Source organism: Antechinus flavipes, chromosome 3, assembly GCF_016432865.1.
Source record: "Antechinus flavipes isolate AdamAnt ecotype Samford, QLD, Australia chromosome 3, AdamAnt_v2, whole genome shotgun sequence".
Taxonomy (NCBI): domain Eukaryota; kingdom Metazoa; phylum Chordata; class Mammalia; order Dasyuromorphia; family Dasyuridae; genus Antechinus; species Antechinus flavipes.
This window is the reverse complement of record NC_067400.1, coordinates 15,297,597-15,320,670: the sequence shown is the minus strand read 5'-3', so window position 1 is coordinate 15,320,670 and position 23,074 is coordinate 15,297,597. Positions and strand designations below refer to the sequence as shown.

Genomic DNA, 23,074 nt, shown 5'->3' with positions numbered 1-23,074 from the left:
CTTTTCAGATCCTCACTCTGAATCCTTAATGGATTTCACTGAGGCAGCCAAGTAGCACGGGGGATACAGCATTTCAGCCTGGAAGACGAGTTCAAATCCAGCCTGAGATACTTTTTAGTTATGTGACCTTGGACAAATCACTTAATTGTTATCTGGCTTAAAGTGGGCATAATGAGGACTATCAGGATTCAGTGAGACGTTACTTTTAAAGCATCGTGCCAACTTTAAAGCCCTTGACAAATGCTAGCTCTTCTTCTTATTGCTGAGGAAGAATCTACAATCCATCTCGCCATCCTTCCCACAAGAATACCACGAGATCATTCATCAAACACTGTCTAGATCTTTGTAAATCCCATCTAAAGGATACCTGTCGCCTACCAAGTTTATAAAAAGTCAGTTGAACAATGAATTCTTAGAGAAAACTAACTGGCCTTTTTCAATGGGAGCCATTTCTGGCTGGTCACTGACCACCTCTGTCCTAGAATTTTTCTAGAAATCAAAGTCAAGTTCACTGGCCCATGGTCGACAGTCTCTATTCTCTTCTTTTGTTGCTTTTTTACCCAGAGATCTTTGTTTTTCATCAGTCCCAAGGGTCTCTCCCACTTTCCACCACCTTCTGCCTCTCACTAGTGCGACTGAACCAATGGGACATGCTCATTATTTCAGTATCCGAGGCAGACAGCAAACGATCTGAATTCACCTTGGCCAAGTAGATACTTTCTTCCCCTAATGGTCTTTGATCTAACACTTACTATTTCTTTGACCTTGGCCAAGACACTTAATGTCTCTAAGACTTAGTTAACGTGTCTCTAAAACGGAGATAAGAATAACTGAATTACATGCTCCACATGATAAAAAACTTATAAAGTACCGCAGGAAAGTGAAGCAATCGGGGCAGTTACGGCAAAACAAAGTCATGGGAAGCATCGTGACGGTGGCTACAGGGTCAGCTCTGGAGTCAGGGAAGACCCGAGTTCAGGCAATGTCTGAACAGGGGTGACTCACTGAGCTTGTAAAGGGACTGAGGCTGCCCGAGCTCTGGGAGTTCCAGAGAAGTTGGAGACTGGAAGGAGCAAGGGGAGTGGAGTTCCCATTCCGTGCCAGGAGTTTCTCACAACTGAAATGACAAATCCGGTCCAAACTTTAATAACTAAGTGGTCATAAAGGACAACAATAAAATCTGATCACTGCGGGGACAGGAAGAAATACGGCGTCCAGATAAACCAGTAGGAAAGAAACAGTCATTAGGAGGACAGGATTCCAGGGAACTAGCAGAATATCTGCCTTGGCTTCCTTATTGCTACTGCCCTTGGCAGTTCTGTAAAAGGACGCCCTTAATAGGATCCATTTCAGAACAGTAGCGCTCATTAGTAATAATAATAATGATTACTGTTTGGATAAAACCTGAAATGTTTGTCAAATGCTCCACATAGAATATATCCTTTGAAGGGCCGAGCAGTCCCCACCCTGAGTTTCCTGATTTTGGGCATGAGGACCTGACCGTCTCCTTCGCTGCCTTCCTCTCATTTTGCCTACCAATCTCCCCACATCCCCATGCTCTGCTTGCTTTAATATTCACACAGGCTTTCGCAGGGATACCTGGGAACCTCTTATTCCATCCAGACCCTGCTGTAAGCTATTTTCACCTCGCCAGCCCCTTCCCCTTCCCCCTGCAAATGCTTAGACACTCCCGGCTGACACATGAGGTTGCAGAGCTAGAGTCTCCTGAGAAAGCGGATCCTGGCAGTGAGTCAGGCTCTCTCCTCATTAATATTCTCCCAAAGGGCACTTCTCACTCAAGAGAATGGCAGGCCTGTATAATGTCCCGTAGTCTCAGCTGTTGGGATGTTCGGATCCAATGCAAAACATGGTTGCCATATTCACTCCCTCATTCATTCATTTGACTCCTTGAGGAGGCAAATATTTCTGCTTTTTCTCTGTATCCCCAGTATTTACCGACTTATAGCATTGTTTAAGGAACTGACTCATTGATTATTGATCGACTCATTCGCTCATTGGGCCCTAAACATGTGTTAGATCCCTGTTCTGTGCTAAGCACTGTCCCGGGGGCTGCTTTTGTTCTCCTGCCTGGGAGTTCCCGCTGTTGGTAGGGATCACAATGGTATGAATCCAGTCACTCTGGTTCTCCCAGAATGAGAACTCCCAGAGAGCAGGGACTTTGTTTTGGGCGTTACTAGCCAGAGTTCAGCACAGTTCTCTAAGCACACTCGTCTTGATGAATGTGGTGGAAAAGTCATGCCAGATGACTTGTAGTCACTGCCTGCAGAGCTTCTCCTGGTACGGCCAGCTCCTGGAGTCACAGGATGAACACTGTGAGTCACACGGCGCTGACCGCTGGGCTACGGCTGTGTCTCACCAGCCGGCGGGAAGAGGCCGTATGGAAAGCGGAAAGGAAAGCAACGTTAGCTCCGCTGGCCCCGGGAGAAATCCCACTTCTGACACCGGCCAGGTGACCATGGGCACATCCCTGAAACCCTCCTGGGTCTCAGACAGTTTTTTAGGACTGGAAGGAACTCCTGGTATAAAGCTCCCTTCATGAATAGAGATCAGGATTTTATTTAAAATTTATTATGTATATAATAATTTATTATATTAAAATTTTATTTAAAATTTAAAATAGCTTTCGAAAGCTGCCTAAAAGCAATGAAAGATTAAGTGACTTGCCCAGGGTCACACAACAAAGGATGCTCAGAGACATACTGCATACTGCCTCATTATAAAGTTGAAATATTAATGGCTATGATATCTACCACAAAGGCTGTTGGGAAGATCAGATGAGATATTTATAAATTTCTATATAAATGCCACAAATTATGGAGTTCAACTTTGCAATTTTCTGTGAAAAAAAAACCTTCTAAATGAATGAACAAGATAAACAAGATTTCACAGAGAGTGGCTGATTTAAGAAATTCTGTTCTTGGAACAATCAGAAATTGGCTCGATCCCATTTAAATGACTATTTCTGCAATCTGAACTTGTTCAGTTTAACCATAGCTAGCAACAAGATACTTGGAATAAAAATAAGCCGACTGACTATCAAAAACCCCTCACCTCAAATGAGAGGGATTAGCTCACGTCGGATACACTTGCTCCTGCAATATCGGTACTAAAATATGAGCTTGCTGCCGGGGAGCAGGCAAACATTTCTCCTCATCTGGCTGAAAGCTTTCCTCTCCTGAGCTATCTTTAGCCATCTCCTCTTCCCAACATGTGCCGATGCCCCGCTGGGTGCGGTGGACTCCTTGGACGCAAGCCTCCCCGGAGCCCTGATTTCATACTCTCTCCATCAGCACAGATTGCAATCAGCACGGTCCGGTAGAAATCACACCGTATGTGGAATCAGAGGTCACAGGTCTGAATTCCAGCTTTCTAACTGCCGGCGTGACCTTGGCCAAGGTGATGAAAGGATTGGAGACGATGACCTTTTAGCTCGACATCTAGAATTCTGTCTACAGTTTTGGCTGAAACTTTGATCACCCCGTGGCCAACAGGTGACGAGCTTCCTTATTTACCTTCGCTACGCTACTATCCTGACACCCCATTTGAAGTTTTTCCAGCTCCCTGGGATCTGCCAGTGTTCATACTCCAATCAATCAGTCAATCAACATTTATTAAGCAATTGTTATGGGCCAAGTACTAAAGATAAAAAAGAGGCAAATGACAGTTCTGATCTTTAAGGCGCTTACAGTCTTATACTCCACTAGAAAACCTTTCCCCCCAAAACAAATCACCTCCACAGTAGAACTGAAACGGGACAATAAAACACAATTCAAAGATAAATAAGTCAATCTCTGGACATAAAGAGAAGACACTTCTGCAAATGCACAGAATACAGTCGAAGTTTGCTATGTATATAAGAGGAGCACAGCGTCCTAAATCCAATAAAGGATAAATAAATCCCTTTAGCTGGGAAGATTCCAGCCGGCTGCCTTCGAGTATTTGACCAGCTTATGATAATCATAGACTAAGTTGGGAGGCTAAAGAACAAGATTTGTGAGCAAAAGTGCTGGGGGTAGACATTGCAGATCTAGTTTAGGGGGTAATAATACAGTGCGCCTTTCATTTGGCGAACACCGAGTAGGAATAGTCTGAGATAAAATAGGAAAGATAGGCTGGATCCAAATTGTCTAGAGCTTTGAAGGCCAGACTAAGGAGTGGGGTGGAAATGGGAAGCCCAGAAAGCTATTTGTGTATTGGAAGTTAGCCAGCAGTGGGAGCTCCATGGGCCTATTTTGAGAAATGGATCCCCAAAACCACAGTCTGCCGATGACCTGGGAGTCTTTCCTTGTCCCCACAGCTTGGGTGGAGGATGAAGCTGGTGAATATAAAACTAGCCAGACCAGTCAGGAATCAGTTAGCACGCATTTATTAAGAACTTACCATGAGCCAAGCAGCAGGAATTAAAAAAACAAACCAACAAAGACACGGCACATTTCATGGGAGAGATATCGCACAAAGAACCATGTATACAGGTGATATGGAAAGCAGAGGGAGAATCTGCGCTCCCTAGGGTCACAACAGTCCGTATAACCCCCGACATTCGGCCTTAATCAACTTCAAATTCAGTTAGGGAGGAGAAGAAAGCGAGCATTTATATATGTATCAGGCACTAAGTACTTTACAAATATTGACAATTGGAAAATTAAATCAAAATACAATAAAACATCTAAGTCAGTGTGGCCCCAAGGGATCCTTACAACTGGTTTAGTGGCCCCCATTTCTAGTTGAATTTGAAATATGTGGAAATGGGCGATAACTTCAAGAGCAGTAGGGATAAGGAAAGGTCTCCTGGGGAAGTGGGCTTGGAGGTGAACCTTGAAGGGAGCCTGGGAAGAAAGAGACAGAGCAGAGGGAACTCATGCTAGGCTGGGGATGGAGAGTCATGGATGACTTGTAGCCACTAGGCCAGAGTAGCTGGACCATAGCCTGCATCTCCAGAGCAGAGTTAAATGGGAGAAGAGTTAAGCAGGGACTCAGCTCTACGACCTGGGCTCTCCCATTGGACCCACAGTCCATAGTTCCCAGGGGGTTGAGCGACTGAGGGTTCTGAGATTTTAAAAGGGAATGCCGAGGGTGGGGAGTCCAGGGGGCCATCCCCCTGCTCATGTAGGCTAGATTTAGAAATAGGCCACATTTGTGGGGTACTCATTCTCCTGCTGCTTCTACAATTTTTTAAATAGTCTGTGGTTTTCCAAAACAAGTCTGCTTAAAAGAAAAACAAAATGAGGGCCCCGTCATCATTTATTTCAAGGTTCTGAACAAATTAACTTTCACCCTGCCATCGCCAACCACCCCCAATGCAGTGAGTTAATGAGCATTCTCGTCTGCTCCCAGGAGCTAAATCGCATCGGATTGGCCCAGCATGCCAAGCTGCCAGTCACACTAATGACTTCCACCCTCTTACTAGGAGGACAATATGTTCCTAACTACTGGACTTTGACAATAACATCTCCAGCTGTGCTGGCAAAATCACAGAAATGGCATTTTTATTAGTTCTAATCAAAAAAAGGCTCCAATGTAGCACTTTCCTCACTTGGCCTTTGATGAAGGCGTACATTCACCCCAAGCTGTAATGATGCAAAGAATGTTTCATCTCCCATGATTCCTGGACACAAAGTGTTTCTCAAAAAATAACGTTCGTGTCTCCAAGCTCAGGTTTGGTATTGTTAATGTACTGTAGCTATGATTGCTAGAGTTCACAAGACTAGGACTAGAAAGAAAAGGAAAATTGGAGCGTGAAACAAAAGCAAAAAGGGAAGGAAGGAAAGGAGGGAGGAAGAGAAGGCAGAGATGGGAAGAAGGAAAGGAGGAAGGAAGAAATAGGAGGAAGAAAGGAAGGAAAGAAGAAAGGAAGAAATGGGAGGGAGGGAGGAAAGAAGGAGGGAGGGAAAGGAAGAAGGAAGGAAAGGAGGAAGGAAGAAATGGGAAGAAAGAAGGGAGGAAAGAAAGGAAGGAAAGGAGGAATGAAGAAATGGGAAGAAGGAACAGATGAGAGAAAGGAAGGAAGAAAGGGAAGACGGGAGAAAGGAAGGGGTTTAACTTTTCTTTGCCTCAGTTTCCTCATCTGTAAAATGAAGGAGTTGGACTAGATAGCCTCTAAGATCCATCTCAACTCTAGAGCTGTGATCACAGAGCCTTATGACTTTGGGTAACCTTTTTATTTCTGTTCCTATGCTTGCCAGAGATGGAGAAAAGGGTGGGAAAAACTGAAAGCCTATCTGATTCTATAATAGCGAATTCAGAGCAGGATTGCTTGGTACTAGTAGCCTCAGAAGGGAGCGACCCTGTCATAAGAATATGACATCCTTGTGTTAATGAGACGGCAGGCCACGTGGGTATCCCAATGCCGACAGTCTGAGAGGCACCGATTGGCTTGGGATTTTTTCTTTTTTTTATTCAATAAGGAAGGTTTACTGGGAGTGGGAAACAAAGATCTAACTGGACATGATTTGATAGAAATAAAAAAGGCACCAACAAAAGAATGTTCAGTCCTTAATCTTTCATCTTACTCCTATTACTTTCACTCTTGGGATTTCCTGGCCAGTTTCCCCTCCTCTCCAGCATTTATCCCAGCCCAAAAGGTGCTAACTCCTTGCTGCTACAACTCACTGGGGGTTGATGGTCCTTTCAAGTGAAAGGTCCTGCCAGAGAAGAAAGAAAAAGGCAAATAAATTGGTCATGAATTGGTAACATGAATACTTGTGTCATTCTCAGAGAGAGGCAGGTATTCACCAATATATGGCTTCATACTGCTTTGGGGAAGACAAGCTGCTGTTTGCCTGTCATAATATCATAGATTCAGAGCTGGCACCTTCATAATAATAGCTTAGAAGGTTTCCAGAGCACTTTACAAAACTTATCTCATCTGATTGTCCTAATGCTCCTGGGAGGTAGGAGCTATTATTATCCTCATTTTATTATAGATGAGGAAACTGTGGCGTGGAGTTGTCCGGGGTCACCTAGCTGGTAAGTATCTAAAGGAGCATCTGAACTCAGGTTTTCCTAATACCAGGTTTAACACTCCATCCAAGTGCTAACTTGCCATTATGCTTTTCCTAATGTATCAGTGTTCACAAAAGCCCTCTGAAATGTATTTATTCAAAAAACCCTATGGTTCTTAGTGCTAATCTGAAATACAGTGAATTTGGATACGCCAATCCAAATAATTGCGAGTTATGCATAATTTTAATGACCCTGATTGGTCCCAAAGAAGATTTGAGAAAATTCTACTCTATTCTTCCATGTGTAGAGATTGGGGAAACGGGCAAGGTAGGTGCTTAATAAATGTGCATTGTTTACTGACTTATAACATAATCAGACTCAATCCATGACTTGGTTTTTCTGGTTTCATTTTCTTTCTTTATTTTTCCTTCTCAAAGTCTTTATTATAAGGGTTAGTTTGCTAGGTAACAGAGGGGAAGGGATGTATTGGGAAATCAAGGTGATGCAACAGGTAAGTTTTGTTTCGTTTTGTTTTTATGAAATAGCATTGGGCCTGGAGACAGGAATGATTCGGGATGGAGCTCCCTTTCCTTCCAACTCTTACTACTATGTGAGTGGCCAAGTCCCTTCCCATCGCTGGAGTTTCCGTCGGTTATACAAAGGAAAGGAGCGCTGCAGCGCTGAGAACAGACTTCCCTCGGAGGCAGGAGGACGGGGCTACAAATGCGACTTCGAGCACAAGTAAGCTTTGTTGCATGACCCCGACTACATCCCATAACCGCTTGGTGGATCTCAGCAATTATCTCAGAGTCTCAGCTGCAGGGCAGTGACTGAATTGCCTCGATAGAAAATTTCCGACTTAAGTGAGATCATAGGAGCAGTAAACAATACACACAGATACCATTAGCCTCTGCCTCGTAGGGCTTCCACCGAGTGGTTCCGCAGGGAACGTCAACGCTGTGTAAGCCATAAAATCTCTTCTTGGTAGAAGCGGTGACCGAACAGGTTCAGCCTTTTGGAAACCTTAAAGTCGGAACCTGTTATAACCATAACTAGTCATAAGCACTATTATAAAACTAGGCCGAGGGCCCAGGGCGGCAGATGAGGCCGATCGACGCCAAGGATCCGCTCCCCTCGGAGGATGCTCCCCCCTGGCTCCAGAGGCAGCCAGGGAGAGAGGGGCAGCTCCGTGGGGGCTGGCGACGACGCACGCTTCTGGGGCTACTTACTGGAGATAAGGCATCAGCACCAGGCAGGACCGCAGCAGGGGCCGCTTTTTCATTATCCTCCGGGAGAAGACGCTCTGCTGGTAGTTGTCCTTGATGTTCAGGACGTACTGGTGATGCAGCATGGAGAACCGCACTTCCCGCAGGCCCCGGAAGCTGGTCTCTTCGATCAGCCGAATAACAGACTGTTGAACAAGAGACTGTTCAATTAGAAAAGAAAACGGACCAGGGGAAAGCAAATCAATGAGCCGTAAAACAAAGCAAAACAAACCCCAACTTCACCAGCTCGTATTGGGGGCCAGCACTGTTGCCGGGGCCATGGCACCAGAAAGAGGGATGCGAGCCCGGAGGTTTAGTGCTAGAGGAGCTCCGGAGCCACGTCATCCAATCCTATCATTCGACAGAGGAAGAAACAGAGGGAGGAACACTCCCACCATCGTATAGCTAATGAGGACTGGGACCTGGGTCCTCCGGCTCCAAATACAAAATAATTTCTCTTTACAGTGTTTCTGCTCCTGGGATCTTCTTAATGTGGATATCCCCTTCAGTGATGCATTTTACAACTCATCCTTGGTATCTTTGTCAAAAAAAAGGCAATGTTGGGCTAAAATAATTTTTATTTATTCTGTGTAAAGAAGGCAAGACCAGAGAGTGAGTGTTCGGTTCGGCTTCTCTCACGTGACAACACCAGCCCAGATGTTATTACAAGCTAACGGGCTTGTTCTCTTAGGCCCGAAGCCCACAGGTAACTAATTCCATCCCACTCTGGAGCTATGACACCTGAGATTGGAAGGATGTCCATGAGAAGAATTAAAGAGGGAATTGTGTGAAGAAAAAAGGGAAAGGCCAGACCAATTACTTAGAGAACACATTTTACAGTCACTTTCTTTGCTAAAAGACAGTCATTTCATCTCATGACACTATCTAGTAACTAACGTGCCCCATTTTCTCTCTTCATTCCTTTTTTTGGTTAAAGAAGAGATGAATCTAAAACAGATAATCCAGCTTTCTCTTTGTATGTGTTCGCAGGTAGAAAATAAATTTAAATCACAAAGAAAAGCCAAATCCTTTGGATGTGAAATTAATCCCCTGAAGTCAATCTCAAGGTTTTTAGACAGGACTCAGTATCCTCCACCAAAAAAGAAGAAGAGACCAGCATCCTCTGCTTTATTTGCTTTGTGATTAATGGGCTGTCCTCAGTACCTCGGACTAAGGATGCATTTGCAGAGAGGCCGGAGTCTGAGACAGGAATGATTGATTGGCCTGACCACAACTCAATAAACATTTGCAAGTACATCTTCCTGGGGACAGAATGTGACTGTTCTCTCTTAGTCTCTCGACATGCTAACAACATCACATGCCCTCCTCCCGTGGGCCAGGTGTGGCCCCGAGATACTCCAATAAACACACTTGGGACCGAAAGTTGTTCCAAATGAAGGGATGGGCGACACTGATCTTTGGGGTTTCACTTTCAAATTCAAACACACATAGACAGACCGACCACTCCTACCACCCCCTACTATAAATAATTTAGCCCGATGTTCTACTGGCTTGGACAAGTTTCTGAGGTTAGCATTTGGTTTTTGTCAAAAAATGAGACTATATTTCTGATGCTGGGAAAAATAAGAAAAAATTATGAAGAAAACTTTAAGAAGGGCCAATTTTCCATCTGGTGAGCCATTTTTTGGTTTTCAGTTTGTTTGCTTGCTTTTTGCTCTTTTTAATTAGCACACGTACAGTCAAACACACCTTATTCATGCATTTCATTGGCCAAGGAGTCAAACCTCATTCATTTTATAGATGAGAAAACAGAGGACCAAGAAGGTAAATTGATATTTAATGTCACTGTATACATATATTGTATTTAACAGAGCTCCTCAAACTTTTTAAAAAGGGGGCCAATTCACTGTCCCTCAGACTGTTGGAGGGCCGGACTATAGTAACACAAACTTCATAGCCCTGGGTGAGGGGGATAATCGTCCTCAGCTGCCGCATCTGGCCTGCGGGCTGTAGTTTGAGGACCCCTGCTTTAACATATTTAACATGTATTGGTCAACCTGCCCTCTGGGGGAAGGAGAGGAAAAAATTGGAACAAAAGGTTTCGCAATTGTCAATACTAAAAAAATTACCCATGCATATATCATAAATAAAAAGCTATAAAAAAAAAGATATTTAATGTCATACAGATAAAAGGCTTCAGAGATGGGATTTGAATCCAGGTCCTCTGCTTTTTTCCATACTCAGCTATGGGTGTCTGGTCATTGAGATACAAGTGGCAGAGGGAGAAAGGAGAGAGTAAATCATGGCCCGCGCTATTCTGAGGATTAACAATCCATACCTCTGGGTATTCTCGCCAGCCAAAGTGATCTCTGCAGAAATACTTCCAGACTGTATGGTAGTTGGAGCTGACAGTCAAAGAAGAAGGTGTAGAAAGTCTTCGAATCTGATCGAATTCAGTTGTGTCGTACACACTCATTGCATTCAAATCTGCCCAGAATTCATGGCCCCTAAAAAGAGCAAGGGAACCAAAATTTAGTGCATTCATAAACTTACATTTCAGCTTTTGCTTGAATTAAAACCCACTGAAATAGGCAGGAAGGCTCCTCATTATAAAGTAATAGGAATAAAAAGGACAGTCAGAATCTTCTTCAAATCTTGTTAATCTGTTAGCAAAGCATGAGCTCCCATGTACCTATTTCATTCTGTTGACCTAGAATTCCAAATCCCATTTTTCTTATTTCATAGGATCATAGGTCTAACACTGTATGGGATCTTAGAAGCCATCAAGACCAATCCCGTCATTTTATAGAGGAGGAAACTGAGGCACAAAAGTTAAGCAACTTGTCCAAGATTATGTAAAAAATAAGTGTCTGAAGCCCAAGTCACTAAGCAATTTTCCTTGATGGTAGGGACTACTTCTTTTCCACAATTACCCAATGAGCTAGATTTAATAGGCAGAGTAACATGTCTGAAATCAGGAAGACCTGAATTCAAATGGCCTCCCTACAAATGCATCCTTAGTCCAAGGTACTGAGGACAGCCCATTAATCACAAAGCAAATTCAAACTTCCTAGCTGTGTGAGCCTGAGCAATCTATTCCACCCAGTTTACCTCAGTTTCTCCCTGTGTAAAATGAGTATAATAACAGCCCCTACCCCCCAGAGTGGAGGATCAGATGAGATGTTTTAATGTGCTCAGCACAATGCCCGGCACATAGTAGGCACTCAATAATCGCACTATCATTGTTCCTGATAAATATCGCCTATCATTCAAAGCTTCAGACTCTCTTGTGGCTTGAAACCAGCAATGTCTCTCTTTGCTTGATGAATGGCAGAGAGAGAGAGAAGAGGGGGAACTGAAGAATATCCAAATGCTGGGCGATTCTCACTGATTCTACTCCAACAGTAATGAAGAGCAGGATTGGTAAATGGGTGTAAACACTCCGGCAAGGTATGACGACAACAACAAAATCCCCCAACGTGGCTTGGGTTTTCATCCTTAGAAGACTCATCTATGGGAATAGTTGGGATTATCTGGGTAGCTGCGGAGTTACTGTAAAAACAGCCCAATACGGGTCTCCAGAAGGCCGTTAAGAAACAAGAAATCCCCACTCGGAGAGGCTGCCGTATGAATCAGAGCCCTTTAGGAACTTCACACGTCTGATTCATAAAGGGGAGCCTCGTAAAAAAATACCACTTGGGCTGTTTTTGTAATGGAGCAGCCTCTAAGTTTGGAAAACAAATGGATGTTCTTTTAAACAAACAAACCTTAAACATCATTAAATAATGGCTGTTGTCAGAAGCCTGGGAGAAGTGAGTGATCCTGAAGTCTAACAGAAGGTGCCCTGGCTGGGAGAGGGACCAGCTCCATCAGAATCCCAGCTCGGCCATCTACTGCCCAGTTGACCCCTTGGTCAAATCCCGGCCTGGTTTTTTTTTCAGTAAAAGGAGAGACTAGAAAACAAGGCTGTAGTCTCTCTTTGAGCTCAAAACCTCGCGAAAGTTCTATAATTAGGTGACATCTGAAAACATGGAAGGCTCTTCCTTGTTAATACTAGAAAAGCAGCTCAATTTGCCAGAGAGAAACTTAAAATCGACCCTTGGAGTGCACAAGCTGACTTCCTTCCATCTGGCTAATGGAGAGATGGGGCTGCATGGGAAAATCCAGGTGTTTGGACAGATTGTTGCTATTAAGTTGACGTTCCCTGCCTGTCACTGGAAGGGTGTCAAACCGGGCCACCGAGCTGGACGGAGCTAACGGGGTCACTGGTCCGAGCACCCCGGCCGGCCGGCTCCCGAGGTCGGGCACAGGGTGTACTGGTCATGCTGCCAGTGCATGTAAACTGGCCACAGTCCCACTGGCAGAGCAGGAGCGAGACGACACGGAGCCCCGGGCACTCCTGGGAGAGTGACTGGCCTCGGGAGCAGGGTCCGGCAGCAGCAAAGGGAAAGTGGACGAGTCCCAAGCTCTCTCCCCCACACACTAATTAGCAGGGTTGGGATGAATGCGGCTTTACAATAATGGGACAAGTGCAGGGTGGAAAAGAGGAGGGGAGGAGTGAGCAATTCTGCCCCAGTGAGCTCACTCCGGCTGGAAAGCAGTAGGCCCTCCTCCCTCATCACGTGGGGTTCCAAATATAACCGGCCACCATGGCGCGTCACGTGGGCGAGGGAGCCTAGAAACTCTCACTGTTAGTGCTAACAGAGACAGAGACACAGAGAGATGGAGACAGGAAGGAGGGGAGGGGGAAATGAAATCCCTTTTCCACACAAGAAACATTAACTGGAGAACTGGGAGGACTTTCCAGGCCATCTGACCTTCATGTAACAGAAGAGGAAACTGAGCTTCGGAAAGGCCCCGTGACTCAGGCAGGAAGCGGGAGAGAGGATCTGATCCAGGTCCCTGAGAGCTCCCATTGTCCCCCCACATCCTCCTCGTCCCCACAGGGGACCCTCCAGTCGGCCCCACCGACCCTGGTCTAGATCATTAGCGAGCGGGCAATGCTTCAGAGACATTTCATGGACAGAGGGGCCCGGGATGAGTGAGTGAAAGCTTTCGGCCACAACCTCCCACCCCATGGCGACTAAACTGGGCCATTGTGTATCTAAATGGAAGAGGGAACGGTGGTCCCTGGAACACACCTGCTGCTTAAAAGGAACCACGCCACCGAGAGCCGGCGCTCCTCCTTGGATGACACGCCAATACGTCCTCGCCATTGTAGTGGGCTCGCTGCAACCTGCAGGGCCCCTTCGGAGGATCTTAGCTTTCCAGTTGGGAGGCCCTCCGATCAACTCAAACCGGGTCAAGAAAGGAAGTCGCCTGCCCAAGTGGAACCTGCGCCCCGTGACTCCGGCGGGGCCCTCTGCTCCGTCTCAGAAAGCCCCTAAGCTTTGCCACAGCCACCCTTCCCTAAGCTCCCCGATTCCAAATGAAACGTGCTTCCTCTTAAACTTAATCTCTAGTTGATTTGCTCTCAATTATGGGCAAATAATTAGGAATTCCACAAGGAGGTCAAAGAGAATTTCATCGCACGGTACGTGCATGGTCCTTGCTTTTTCCTGGCTCCATTTCCTGGGTATTGGAAGTCATTCGTTTAATTGACAAGCATGTTCTGAGGCCTCAGAGCTCTGGCTCGAGGGTGGGAAAGGCTCTCACATGCTGAAACTATTACCGAGCGAGTTTTATTCTGGCCACTGTTCAAGTAATGGCTACTTTGGGGGGCAAGACGCCCTGTATCTTGATTTCCATGAGAGCGCTAGCGACCGCTAAGTTTCACCCGGGGCCAGTCTATTGGGGGGCGGCAACAAATCATCACTAATTACAATCAAATGCTGCAGAGACTGATGGCAAAAGTGCTGTTTAGCTTGGATCTGCTGCTTTTTTGGAGCGTTCAGATTCACTCCAATCACTGAAAACATTACAGCTTTCATCTTTAAAGATTCATCTGATCACCTGATCTCCTTTGAACAGACATGGTTTTGAAAGGAGCCAATAATGTCACCTTTCCCTGGTGGTGACGTAGGGTCCTGAAGACCGGCTTTCTCCCCCCCTTCCCAACAGCTTTTATGCATCAAGCCGCCATCTTGAGCAAACGCCATCGATGGGTGACATGGAAGAGCAAGACCGCAGGTCAGCGGAGACATCAGGACTAGACTCAGCTTGGAAATGAAAACCGAATCGGATCCATGAGTGTGGATAATATCACTAAATGAAAGAATACAGAGAGAGGAAGGGTCCAAAATAGAGCCATGGGGGGCACCCAGAAAGGGCACTATGACAAACACTTGGGAGAGAAGATCCAGGAGAAGATGGCGATCGCCAATGGCAAAGGCCGAGAGGGCGAGGGCTGAGGAAAAGCCAATGGACTTGGTCATTGAAAGCTCACCTGTAACTGGACAGAGAAGTTTGGGCGGAGTCACAAGGTCAGGAGGCAGACTCTAGGGTGGAGAAGATGATGAGAAGTGGAGGAGAAAAACGACTGTGGGGGTTTGGTCCCAAAAGGCAGGAGAGGGAGGGATGAGAAGACGGGAGAGACGGAGAGATTGGGGCTACGACAGCGGCTCACAATCAACCGACATTTATATAACTGGCTATTACATGTCAGACTCTGAGTGGCAAAGGCAAATGACAGCCAGTCCCTGCCTTCAAGGAGCTTGCAGGCTAATGGAAGAGACAACATGTAAACAGACATTCACAAACAAGCTGCAGAAAGGGTGGGTGGGAAATCATGAACAGAAGAAAGGAGGGGGCGAATTAAGAGGGGTGAAGGAGGAGTCACGTTAGTTGGGACTTAAAGGAACCCAGGGAAGTCAGTAGGTGGAGGAAGAGAGAGAGGGCATCCCAAGCATGGAGCACAGCCCCAAAACTGCCTGGGGTTGGGAGATGGAGAGTCTTGTTTGGCCACGTACCAACTGGAGAGCACATGGGATCACTGGGGCCTTGAACGCCAAACAGAGCATTTTATATTTGTTCTTGGAGGCAACATGAAGTCATTGGAGAGGGGTGTATGTCTGTGTGTGTGTGAGAGAGAGAGAGACAGAGAGAGAGACAGAGAGAGAGAGAGAGAGAGAGAGAAAGAGAGAGAGAGAGAGAGAGACAGAGAGAGAAACATGGGCTGACCTGGACTTTGGCTTCTGAATGGAGGAGGGACTGGAAGCAGGCACCCCCAGGAGTTAGGGAAAGACAGCCCACGCTAGAGTGAGGATGGTGTCAGAGGGGAGAAGAGAGATTTGAGGGACGCTGCAGAGATGAAATCCAGAGGCCTTGGTAACCGCTTGGCTCTAGGTTGGGGAGGGTCGTAAGAAAAGTGAGGATTCCAAGCCGACTCCTAATTTGGGAGCCTGAGGAGCTGGGATTGCCCTGAGGAATAAAATAAGCCTACTATGTGCCAGGCACTGCGCTAGAGCCTTATACCCATTATCTGGTTCGAGTTTCCCTATCTGCAGCATGAAGATGATAATTCTTGCACTGTCTATCGTAAGGGTTGTAGTTGGCAAAGCATTTGTCAATGTCATACAAGAGTTTTTGTGACATTTCTCATTTTTCTCACCTTTGGGTGTTTAAAAAAAAACCCTGAAATCAAAGGACTGGGTTCAAATCCCACCTCTGATGCTTACTACCTATGTAACCTCAGACAAGTCATTCAAGGCTTCCTGGGTTTCACTTAGGAAAATGTATCTCGCTTTCTCTATAAAAATGAAGGGGCTGGTCTAAATGGCAAACTGTGCCTCAGTTTCCTTCTCTGTAAAAGAGAGAGGGATGGTCTAATTAACAAACTGTGCCTTAGTTTCCTTCTCTGTAAAAAGGAGAGGGTTGGACTAGATAGCTTCAGAAATCCCTTCCAGCTCTAAATCTACATTCAGAATGTGAAAAGAATTATCAAAAAGAAAAAAAAAACCTGGGATGTGAAAAGAGAGAGTCAGGGGTCCTAGGGTCCTAGAAATTCAGCAAGTTAATGGAACCAGAATTGATTTCCTAAGAACAATGGCTCCAGGGAGAATTCGAGAGAAATCGAGTCTGGGTGAGGTTATACCCTGAAGGATGGATGGGAGTCACTTCCCAGCTGAAAAGCTCTGCTTCCACAGGCTTCCTTCACACACACACACACACACACACACACACACACACACACACACACACACACACGATCATGAGGCTCCACACACAAAATAACTTGCCTGGAACAAGAGGCGCCCTTCTCCTGGCTTAGGTGCTCTCCCCCTGCTCTCCTCCCACCGAGCACATATCTTGACAAACTCATTAAGTCTGACATTCTCCAGCATATTTTATCAATGCCTCGTGCGCCAACACCCACACTGATTCAGCAAATATGCCCCCCACATGATCATTATTCCTTTGTGGGCCCCGATAAGCAGAGACCAGAAAGAAGAAAAATAAGGCTGCAGAGAAACAGTCGATAGTGTTGGTGTGAACACCCAAGCAAAGGCAAGGAAATGGACACCGGCGAGAAAAAGCCTTTGAAGAACAGAATCTGTCTGGACTGGACTCGATAAATGGCACCATCTTTCCTAGATTCTGTCCCCACCCCCGCCTCCTTTGGCCCTAGTACAGAGAAGAGCTATTTCTGGGCAGCTTCATGATTTAGAAATCATTTAAAATAATGGGGCTGGAAAAAAAAGAAGGTCTGGTGGCAACCGAAGTCGATAGCGCAGATTTTTGTTTTCATCAGGACTCAAGAAAAAATTCACTTCGTACTTAGACCTTTTTTATATCTTTAATTTGTGTTGATGTAAACTGAGCCAAGGTAGTTAAAACTCTGAAGAAATGGTAACCTAACTATCACAGAGAGGAAAAAACCAGGACTGCTGAAGCTCCCTTTTGAAGAAGGATGCTGAATTCTTACCACCAGCCAGGGAATGGATGCTTAGATTAAAATAATCACAGGGATAAATATTAGCGAGTCTTTTGTGCTCTGTATGGCTCAGCCAAATCAATGAGGCTTTATTAAGCTCTTACTGTGTGCCAGGCTCTGTGCTAGATTATAGAGATGCAAAGAGAAAACATCAAATAGTCCCTGACTTCAGAAAGCTTACAGTCTCGGGGGAAAGGCCCCAGGAGCCAGAGTTATCCAGCAACCATTTAAGTCTAACCTGCGCCAGGCTCCGGCCTGGGAACAGGAGAACAAGATCAGCCTGGGAAGCTTCCCACCTTCTGACAGTCACGGAGATAGAGACTCCCAGCTCGGAAGCCATTGAGTCCAAGGCCTCCATTTTACAAAGGAAAAAACTGAGATGAATTGGGTTTTTTTGAAATTAAGGAGAAAATGAGGCAGGCTTTCTTTGGATGTGTGTGTGTTTGTGTGGGTGTTGGTGAAAAAAGAAAATGCCCTTCTTGGACCTGGGACCATTTTGTTACAATTCAGCCCTTCAGACCAGGGGCTCCTGGACATTTTTCATGCCTTTTACTTCCTTCTCCCCCTTTGGCCATCTGGTGAATCCAGACTCATTCTTGGGATCATGTTTTTGAATTCATAAAGTAAAATACATAGTATTATAAAGGAATTCAATTATACTGGAATATGCTTATCAAATATAGCTATTTTAAGCTCTTAGTTTTGTGGTCCCCGGGTTAAGAACCCCCGCTACACACCCTATGGGGGTTTGGGGAGGGGAGATAAAAGCCACGTGAAGGAATCCGTTCCAGTGAAATGAGAGGACAAAAGGTAAAAAGGCATCTGTTTGAAGTACAGGCCTCCCGTTGTAAAGCCCAGATAAGGATGATGACTGAAAACAGAGTTCTGGAAATATTTCACAGGCACACTAAACAAAACAGACCTGGCTCCCGGTGGCTGCCTTTGGTCTTCAAATAAACCCATCTGTCGGCCCAGGGGTTCTCTGGGACCTGACGCAGATACTCAGTAACGTCCCAGCCCGATGAAAACGAACATCGCCTCCCGAGCCGCCAAGGTTCACGGAAAGCCCGCGTACTTGTTTGTCCACGCTCGGGGGCCGTGGACTCCCCTCACTTCCTGTTTTAGAAACATTGCTTTTCCATTTTTTGTTGTGACCTATGACATTTCTATGAATAGTCTCTCAACCTGGAGAGCAATAGAACAGGGGGCAGGGGTGGAGTGGGGTGATGAAATATTTAGTATTGAAAAAACGTTATGGAGGTTTCAAAATTCTTATATAGGAAATTGAAAAGGGCTACAATGAATCCACTCTATTTCTGGTTCTTTTGGGTGAAATTAGGCCAAAGATTCGCCTCTTTGGGGACCTTCGGATCAATAATTCTTGGGTGATGTAAGGGACTTCGAGGGGAGACTAGAGCACTGATTGATTTGATCAGGGCCCCCTGGATCCCAGGTGCTCCAAAGTCCATTCTGCTAAAAAAAAGGTTTCTCTGTAGTCCTGGCTGATTTAAAAACATTAAGTAGATTAAAAAGTAAGTTAATTACCAGGTTCTCGGATGACCAGTAGATGGGTGGGGGCTGCCTTTCTGACTCTGGTAGGAAGTCAGCCATTGGGTGGGTGTGAACACATTGGTGGGAACACCTACTTTCTCCCCCACTCCCTCCAACCAAAACTAGGTGTTTCTCTTACAAACTATAATTTGTTGATGGACATCAATGGAGGAAATTTCCACATTGGAGATTCCCAAAACAGATGAAATCAGAGGCCAGAACTGTTTCTCCCCTTCCAAAAAGAATACATTTCCTAGGTATGGTGCACTGCGCACGTATGTATCTGTACGTACACACAATACACTCATATGTATATACACACACAACGGTCATTCAACAAACATTTAAGTGCCCACTATGTGGTAGGCCCTGAGAGAAGCCCTGGGACGCAAAGAAAGGCAAAAGATCCTCTCCACTCTGGATGAGCTCTCTCACAACTACCTCCCTCCCCCCATCCAGAAATAATCGACTATTGTTGCAGTTGATTATTATATTATTATGCACACATTTTGCTAATATTTACAAAGCACTTATTTGTGTCACTGAATTAAGCACTTTACAATTATTATCTCATGCGAATTCTCAACACGACCTTGGGAGGGAAGGAGGTGCTGCTGCTTTTCTCATTTTACAGATGAGGAAACTGAGGCAAAGAGAAGCAAAGTGATTTGCCTAGAAGCACACACACAATAAGTGTCTGGGGCCAGATTTGAACTCAGATTTTCCCGACTCTGGGCCCAGTCTTCTATCCATTGTGCTATCTCTCTCTACCCAGACACACACTATATATCACACACACATATACACATATGTATGTATATAACACATATACATGTATTTCCTTTAGGAAAAACAAACAACTTCTATTTCTTTAAATGAGCATCTGCCAGCGCAGTCTGAATTCACGAAGCAGAAACAGTGGTTAAGGTGCCAATGGGGGCCCATAATTGGGAGCTCTTGAGTCAAGCTTAGTCAGCACTTTTTAAGACCCTTGGGATCCTGCAAGTGACTCCTTATCAAGTTCATGGGGCAAGAGTTAAAGGAACAAAACCTTTTGGGCACCTGCCAGAGGCAGATTTCAGCAGCCACCCCTGGGTTAGAAGAAGCAGCAGTGACTGAAACAATGGCTTTGTCAAAACCACTGGATCAAAGCAAAGGAGTCTACAGAGCTTCCCTAGAGCTGACCGAGGGAAACATCAACAGCTTTTTTATATTAAAGCCCCTCCTTACAAACTAGATCGAGCCCCTCTGTTCTTGTATGGATGTATCTGTATCAATCAGCCAGTATTAGGTGCTTGGGATGCCAAAGGCACAAAGACAAGGCTCGGAGTCCAATCCGTCCTCCGTAAGGGAGCTTACGGGGTTTTCAGGGGGAATGATGCTCACAACTGAATGAATAGGTGGATGGATGAATGGATGGAAGAATGAGTGGATGGATGGATGGGTGGATGAATAGGTGGATGGATGGAAGGATGGATGAATAGGTGGATGGATGGATGGGTGGATGAATAGGTGGATGGATGGATGGGTGGATGAATAGGTGGATGGATGGATGGGTGGATGAATAGAAGGATGGATGGATGAATAGGTGGATGGATGGATGGATGAATAGGTGGATGGATGGATGGATGAATAGGTGGATGGATGGAAGGATGGATGGATGAATAGGTGGATGGATAGATGGATGAATAGGTGGAAGAATGGGTGGATGGATGGATAGATGGGTGGATGGATGGATGGATGAATAGGTGGAAGAATGGGTGGATGGATGGATAGATGGGTGGATGGATGGATGGATGAATAGGTGGATGGATGGAAGGATGGATGGATGGATGGATGAATAGGTGGATGGATGGATGGATGAATAGGTGGATGGATGGATGGATGAATAGGTGGATGGATGGAAGGATGGATGGATGAATAGGTGGATGGATAGATGGATGAATAGGTGGAAGAATGGATGGATGGATGGATAGATGGGTGGATGGATGGGTGGATGAATAGGTGGATGGAAGGATGGGTGCATGAATAGGTGGATGGATGGATGGGTGCATGAATAGGTGGATGGATAGAAGGATGGATGGATGAATAGGTGGAAGAATGGGTGGATGGAGGACTAAATAGCCAAACAGAGTAAGCACTGGGGATACGAAAAGAAAAGCTAGGACAGCCTCGGTCTGCAAAGGCTTTACACTCTAATGGGAGATACGGCCATGGGTGGCCAAGGGGAGGTTTTTTGGTTTTGAAAGCTACCAGGATGAGAAGTAAAGGCGTGGGGGTGACCCTTTCTTTCTCTCAGATTGACTCACTTGTAATTCCAGAAGAGTCACACTTAAAGGAATATATCATGACTTTATATTGAAGGCGATGTGGCCATCTCCACTTTGAGTGACATTTTAAAGCATGGTCGCTCCCCTACTTCCTGGGGAGGCTCCCTGTTACCTCTGGGATCAATCTCCTGGGTTTCGTATTTGAAGCCGGTAACAAGCGGGCCTCCATCTCCCTTTCCCTTCTCATACACATGACTCCCCTCGGGTACTCCCTGGTCGGCGCCGTTCTCCTCCCCCCACGCCAGATATCCCATTTCCTCTCTTGGTGCCTTTGCCTAGGCGGTCCCCTCTGCCTGGAATGCATTACCTCCGTTTCCTAGAATCCCTAACTTCCTCCAGACCCAACTCCGGCTCCCGACGGCCCTGAGCCGCCTGAGTCCTCCCTCCCGTGCCCCTGTCCCGGCCCTGCAGGGCGTTCTGCGAGCCCCCACCCCGAGGGCAGGGGCTGCTGCGTTTGGGGGTTTCCTCCGCGCCCCGCTTGGCACGGCAGGCCCCTAACAGCGCGCGCTACAAGGGCTCGATTTCCAAGCCTGGGCCGGCTTTCTGCCTGATTCAGCAGGGCCTGTTTGGAGACTGCCAGACAGCGGTAACTATAATAAATGAGACACCGCGATGCGCGCGGGAACAGGAAGCGAAACTCGGCTCCTACCCGAACAGCTGGGACACCAACGCCGGGCTCCTTTCGTACAAGGTCTTGTGTCACTCTAGCCGCCACTTCCCACTGCAGATGCCAGTGCCAGCAGCAGCTATAAAAGAGCCAAGCCCTGGAGGAGACGCCACAACATTCCCGCCCGGGCAAAGGGTCCTGGGCTGACGTCAGACGGGACCGATGTCAGAGCTCAGGTTCGGGCCCAATCGGTGGCGAGAAGCTTATCTATTCAGGCCTTCCACTCACTTGGACCAGCAGCTGGGATGACCCCTTTGGCTCAGGAAAAGTAACTTTTTATAAATAATCCCAAGTTCATTTTATCCTAAGGCTTCTACCAGTCCATGACAGGGCCAGAGAGAAGGAAACGGGTACTTAGGCCGGGACTTAAAATCACACAGATAATAAGAGTCAAAACAATCCCTCACCTGAGTCTTTCGAATCCAGGGCATGGGGTCATTTTTCTCCTACCCCACTTCCCCATGGTTCACAGTAGCAGGAAGTGCTTGTTAATATATAAAGCATATAATTTTCCATTCTCCCTCTTCTGCTCTCTGGGAGGGTACGGTGGGATTGGGGGTAGGGGACTGTTCCCCCAAACAGAGACTGTGAACCAATGATGTCCCAGGGTTGTTCCCCCAAACAGAGACCGTGGGCCAATGATGGACCAGGATTGTTCCCCCAAATCTGCTCTCTGGGAGGGTACGGTGGGATGGGGGGTAGGGGATTGTTCCCCCAGAGACCGTGGGCCAATGATGTCCCAGGGTTGTTCCCCCAAATCTGCTCTCTGGGAGGGTACGGTGGGATGGGGGGTAGAGGATTGTTCCCCCAAACAGAGACCGTGGGCCAATGATGGACCAGGATTGTTCCCCCAAATCTGCTCTCTGGGAGGGTACGGTGGGATGGGGGGTAGAGGATTGTTCCCCCAAACAGAGACCGTGGGCCAATGATGGACCAGGATTGTTCCCCCAAATCTGCTCTCTGCTCTCTGGGAGGGTATGGTGGGATGGGGGGTAGGGGACTGTTCCCCCAAACAGAGACTGTGAACCAATGATGTCCCAGGGTTGTTCCCCCAAACAGAGACCGTGGGCCAATGATGGACCAGGATTGTTCCCCCAAATCTGCTCTCTAGGAGGGTACGGTGGGATGGGGGGTAGGGGATTGTTCCCCCAAACAGAGACCGTGGGCCAATGATGGACCAGGATTGTTCCCCCAAATCTGCTCTCTGCTCTCTGGGAGGGTATGGTGGGATGGGGGGTAGGGGATTGTTTCCCCAGAGACCGTGGACCAATGATGTCCCAGGGTTGTTCCCCCAAATCTGCTCTCTGGGAGGGTACGGTGGGATGGGGGGTAGGGGATTGTTTCCCTAGAATCTGTGGGTCAATGATGGACCAGGGTTGTTTCAGATTTTGCCTGTGTGAGTCTGGACATCTTGACCAAGGCACGAGAGCGGCCAATGGAAACCACATATCTAGACACCGCCATG

At 46.5% G+C, this 23,074-nt stretch overlaps 1 protein-coding gene and 1 long non-coding RNA gene across 4 annotated transcripts in view; one reads left to right on the top strand and one right to left on the bottom strand.

Annotated features, from left to right (window-relative positions):
• TIPARP (TCDD inducible poly(ADP-ribose) polymerase) overlaps window positions 1-23,074 on the bottom strand; it is a 45,642-nt gene that overhangs the window by 7,617 nt on the left and 14,951 nt on the right. For both annotated transcript variants that reach the window (XM_051983072.1, XM_051983073.1), the window contains exons 3-4: window positions 10,528-10,696; window positions 8,193-8,374 (exon numbers count right to left, since the gene is read on the bottom strand). In XM_051983072.1, coding sequence (XP_051839032.1) covers window positions 8,193-8,374; window positions 10,528-10,696 — 351 coding nt within the window. The remainder of the gene's footprint in view (window positions 1-8,192; window positions 8,375-10,527; window positions 10,697-23,074) is intronic.
• Window positions 19,828-21,641, top strand: LOC127552815 (uncharacterized). 2 transcript variants are annotated; one of them, XR_007951576.1, is made up of 3 exons: window positions 19,828-20,124; window positions 20,249-20,280; window positions 20,457-21,641. It is a non-coding gene; the product is annotated as an uncharacterized LOC127552815 (long non-coding RNA). The 2 variants fall into 2 exon arrangements; XR_007951575.1 differs by having other exon boundaries at window positions 20,062-20,152.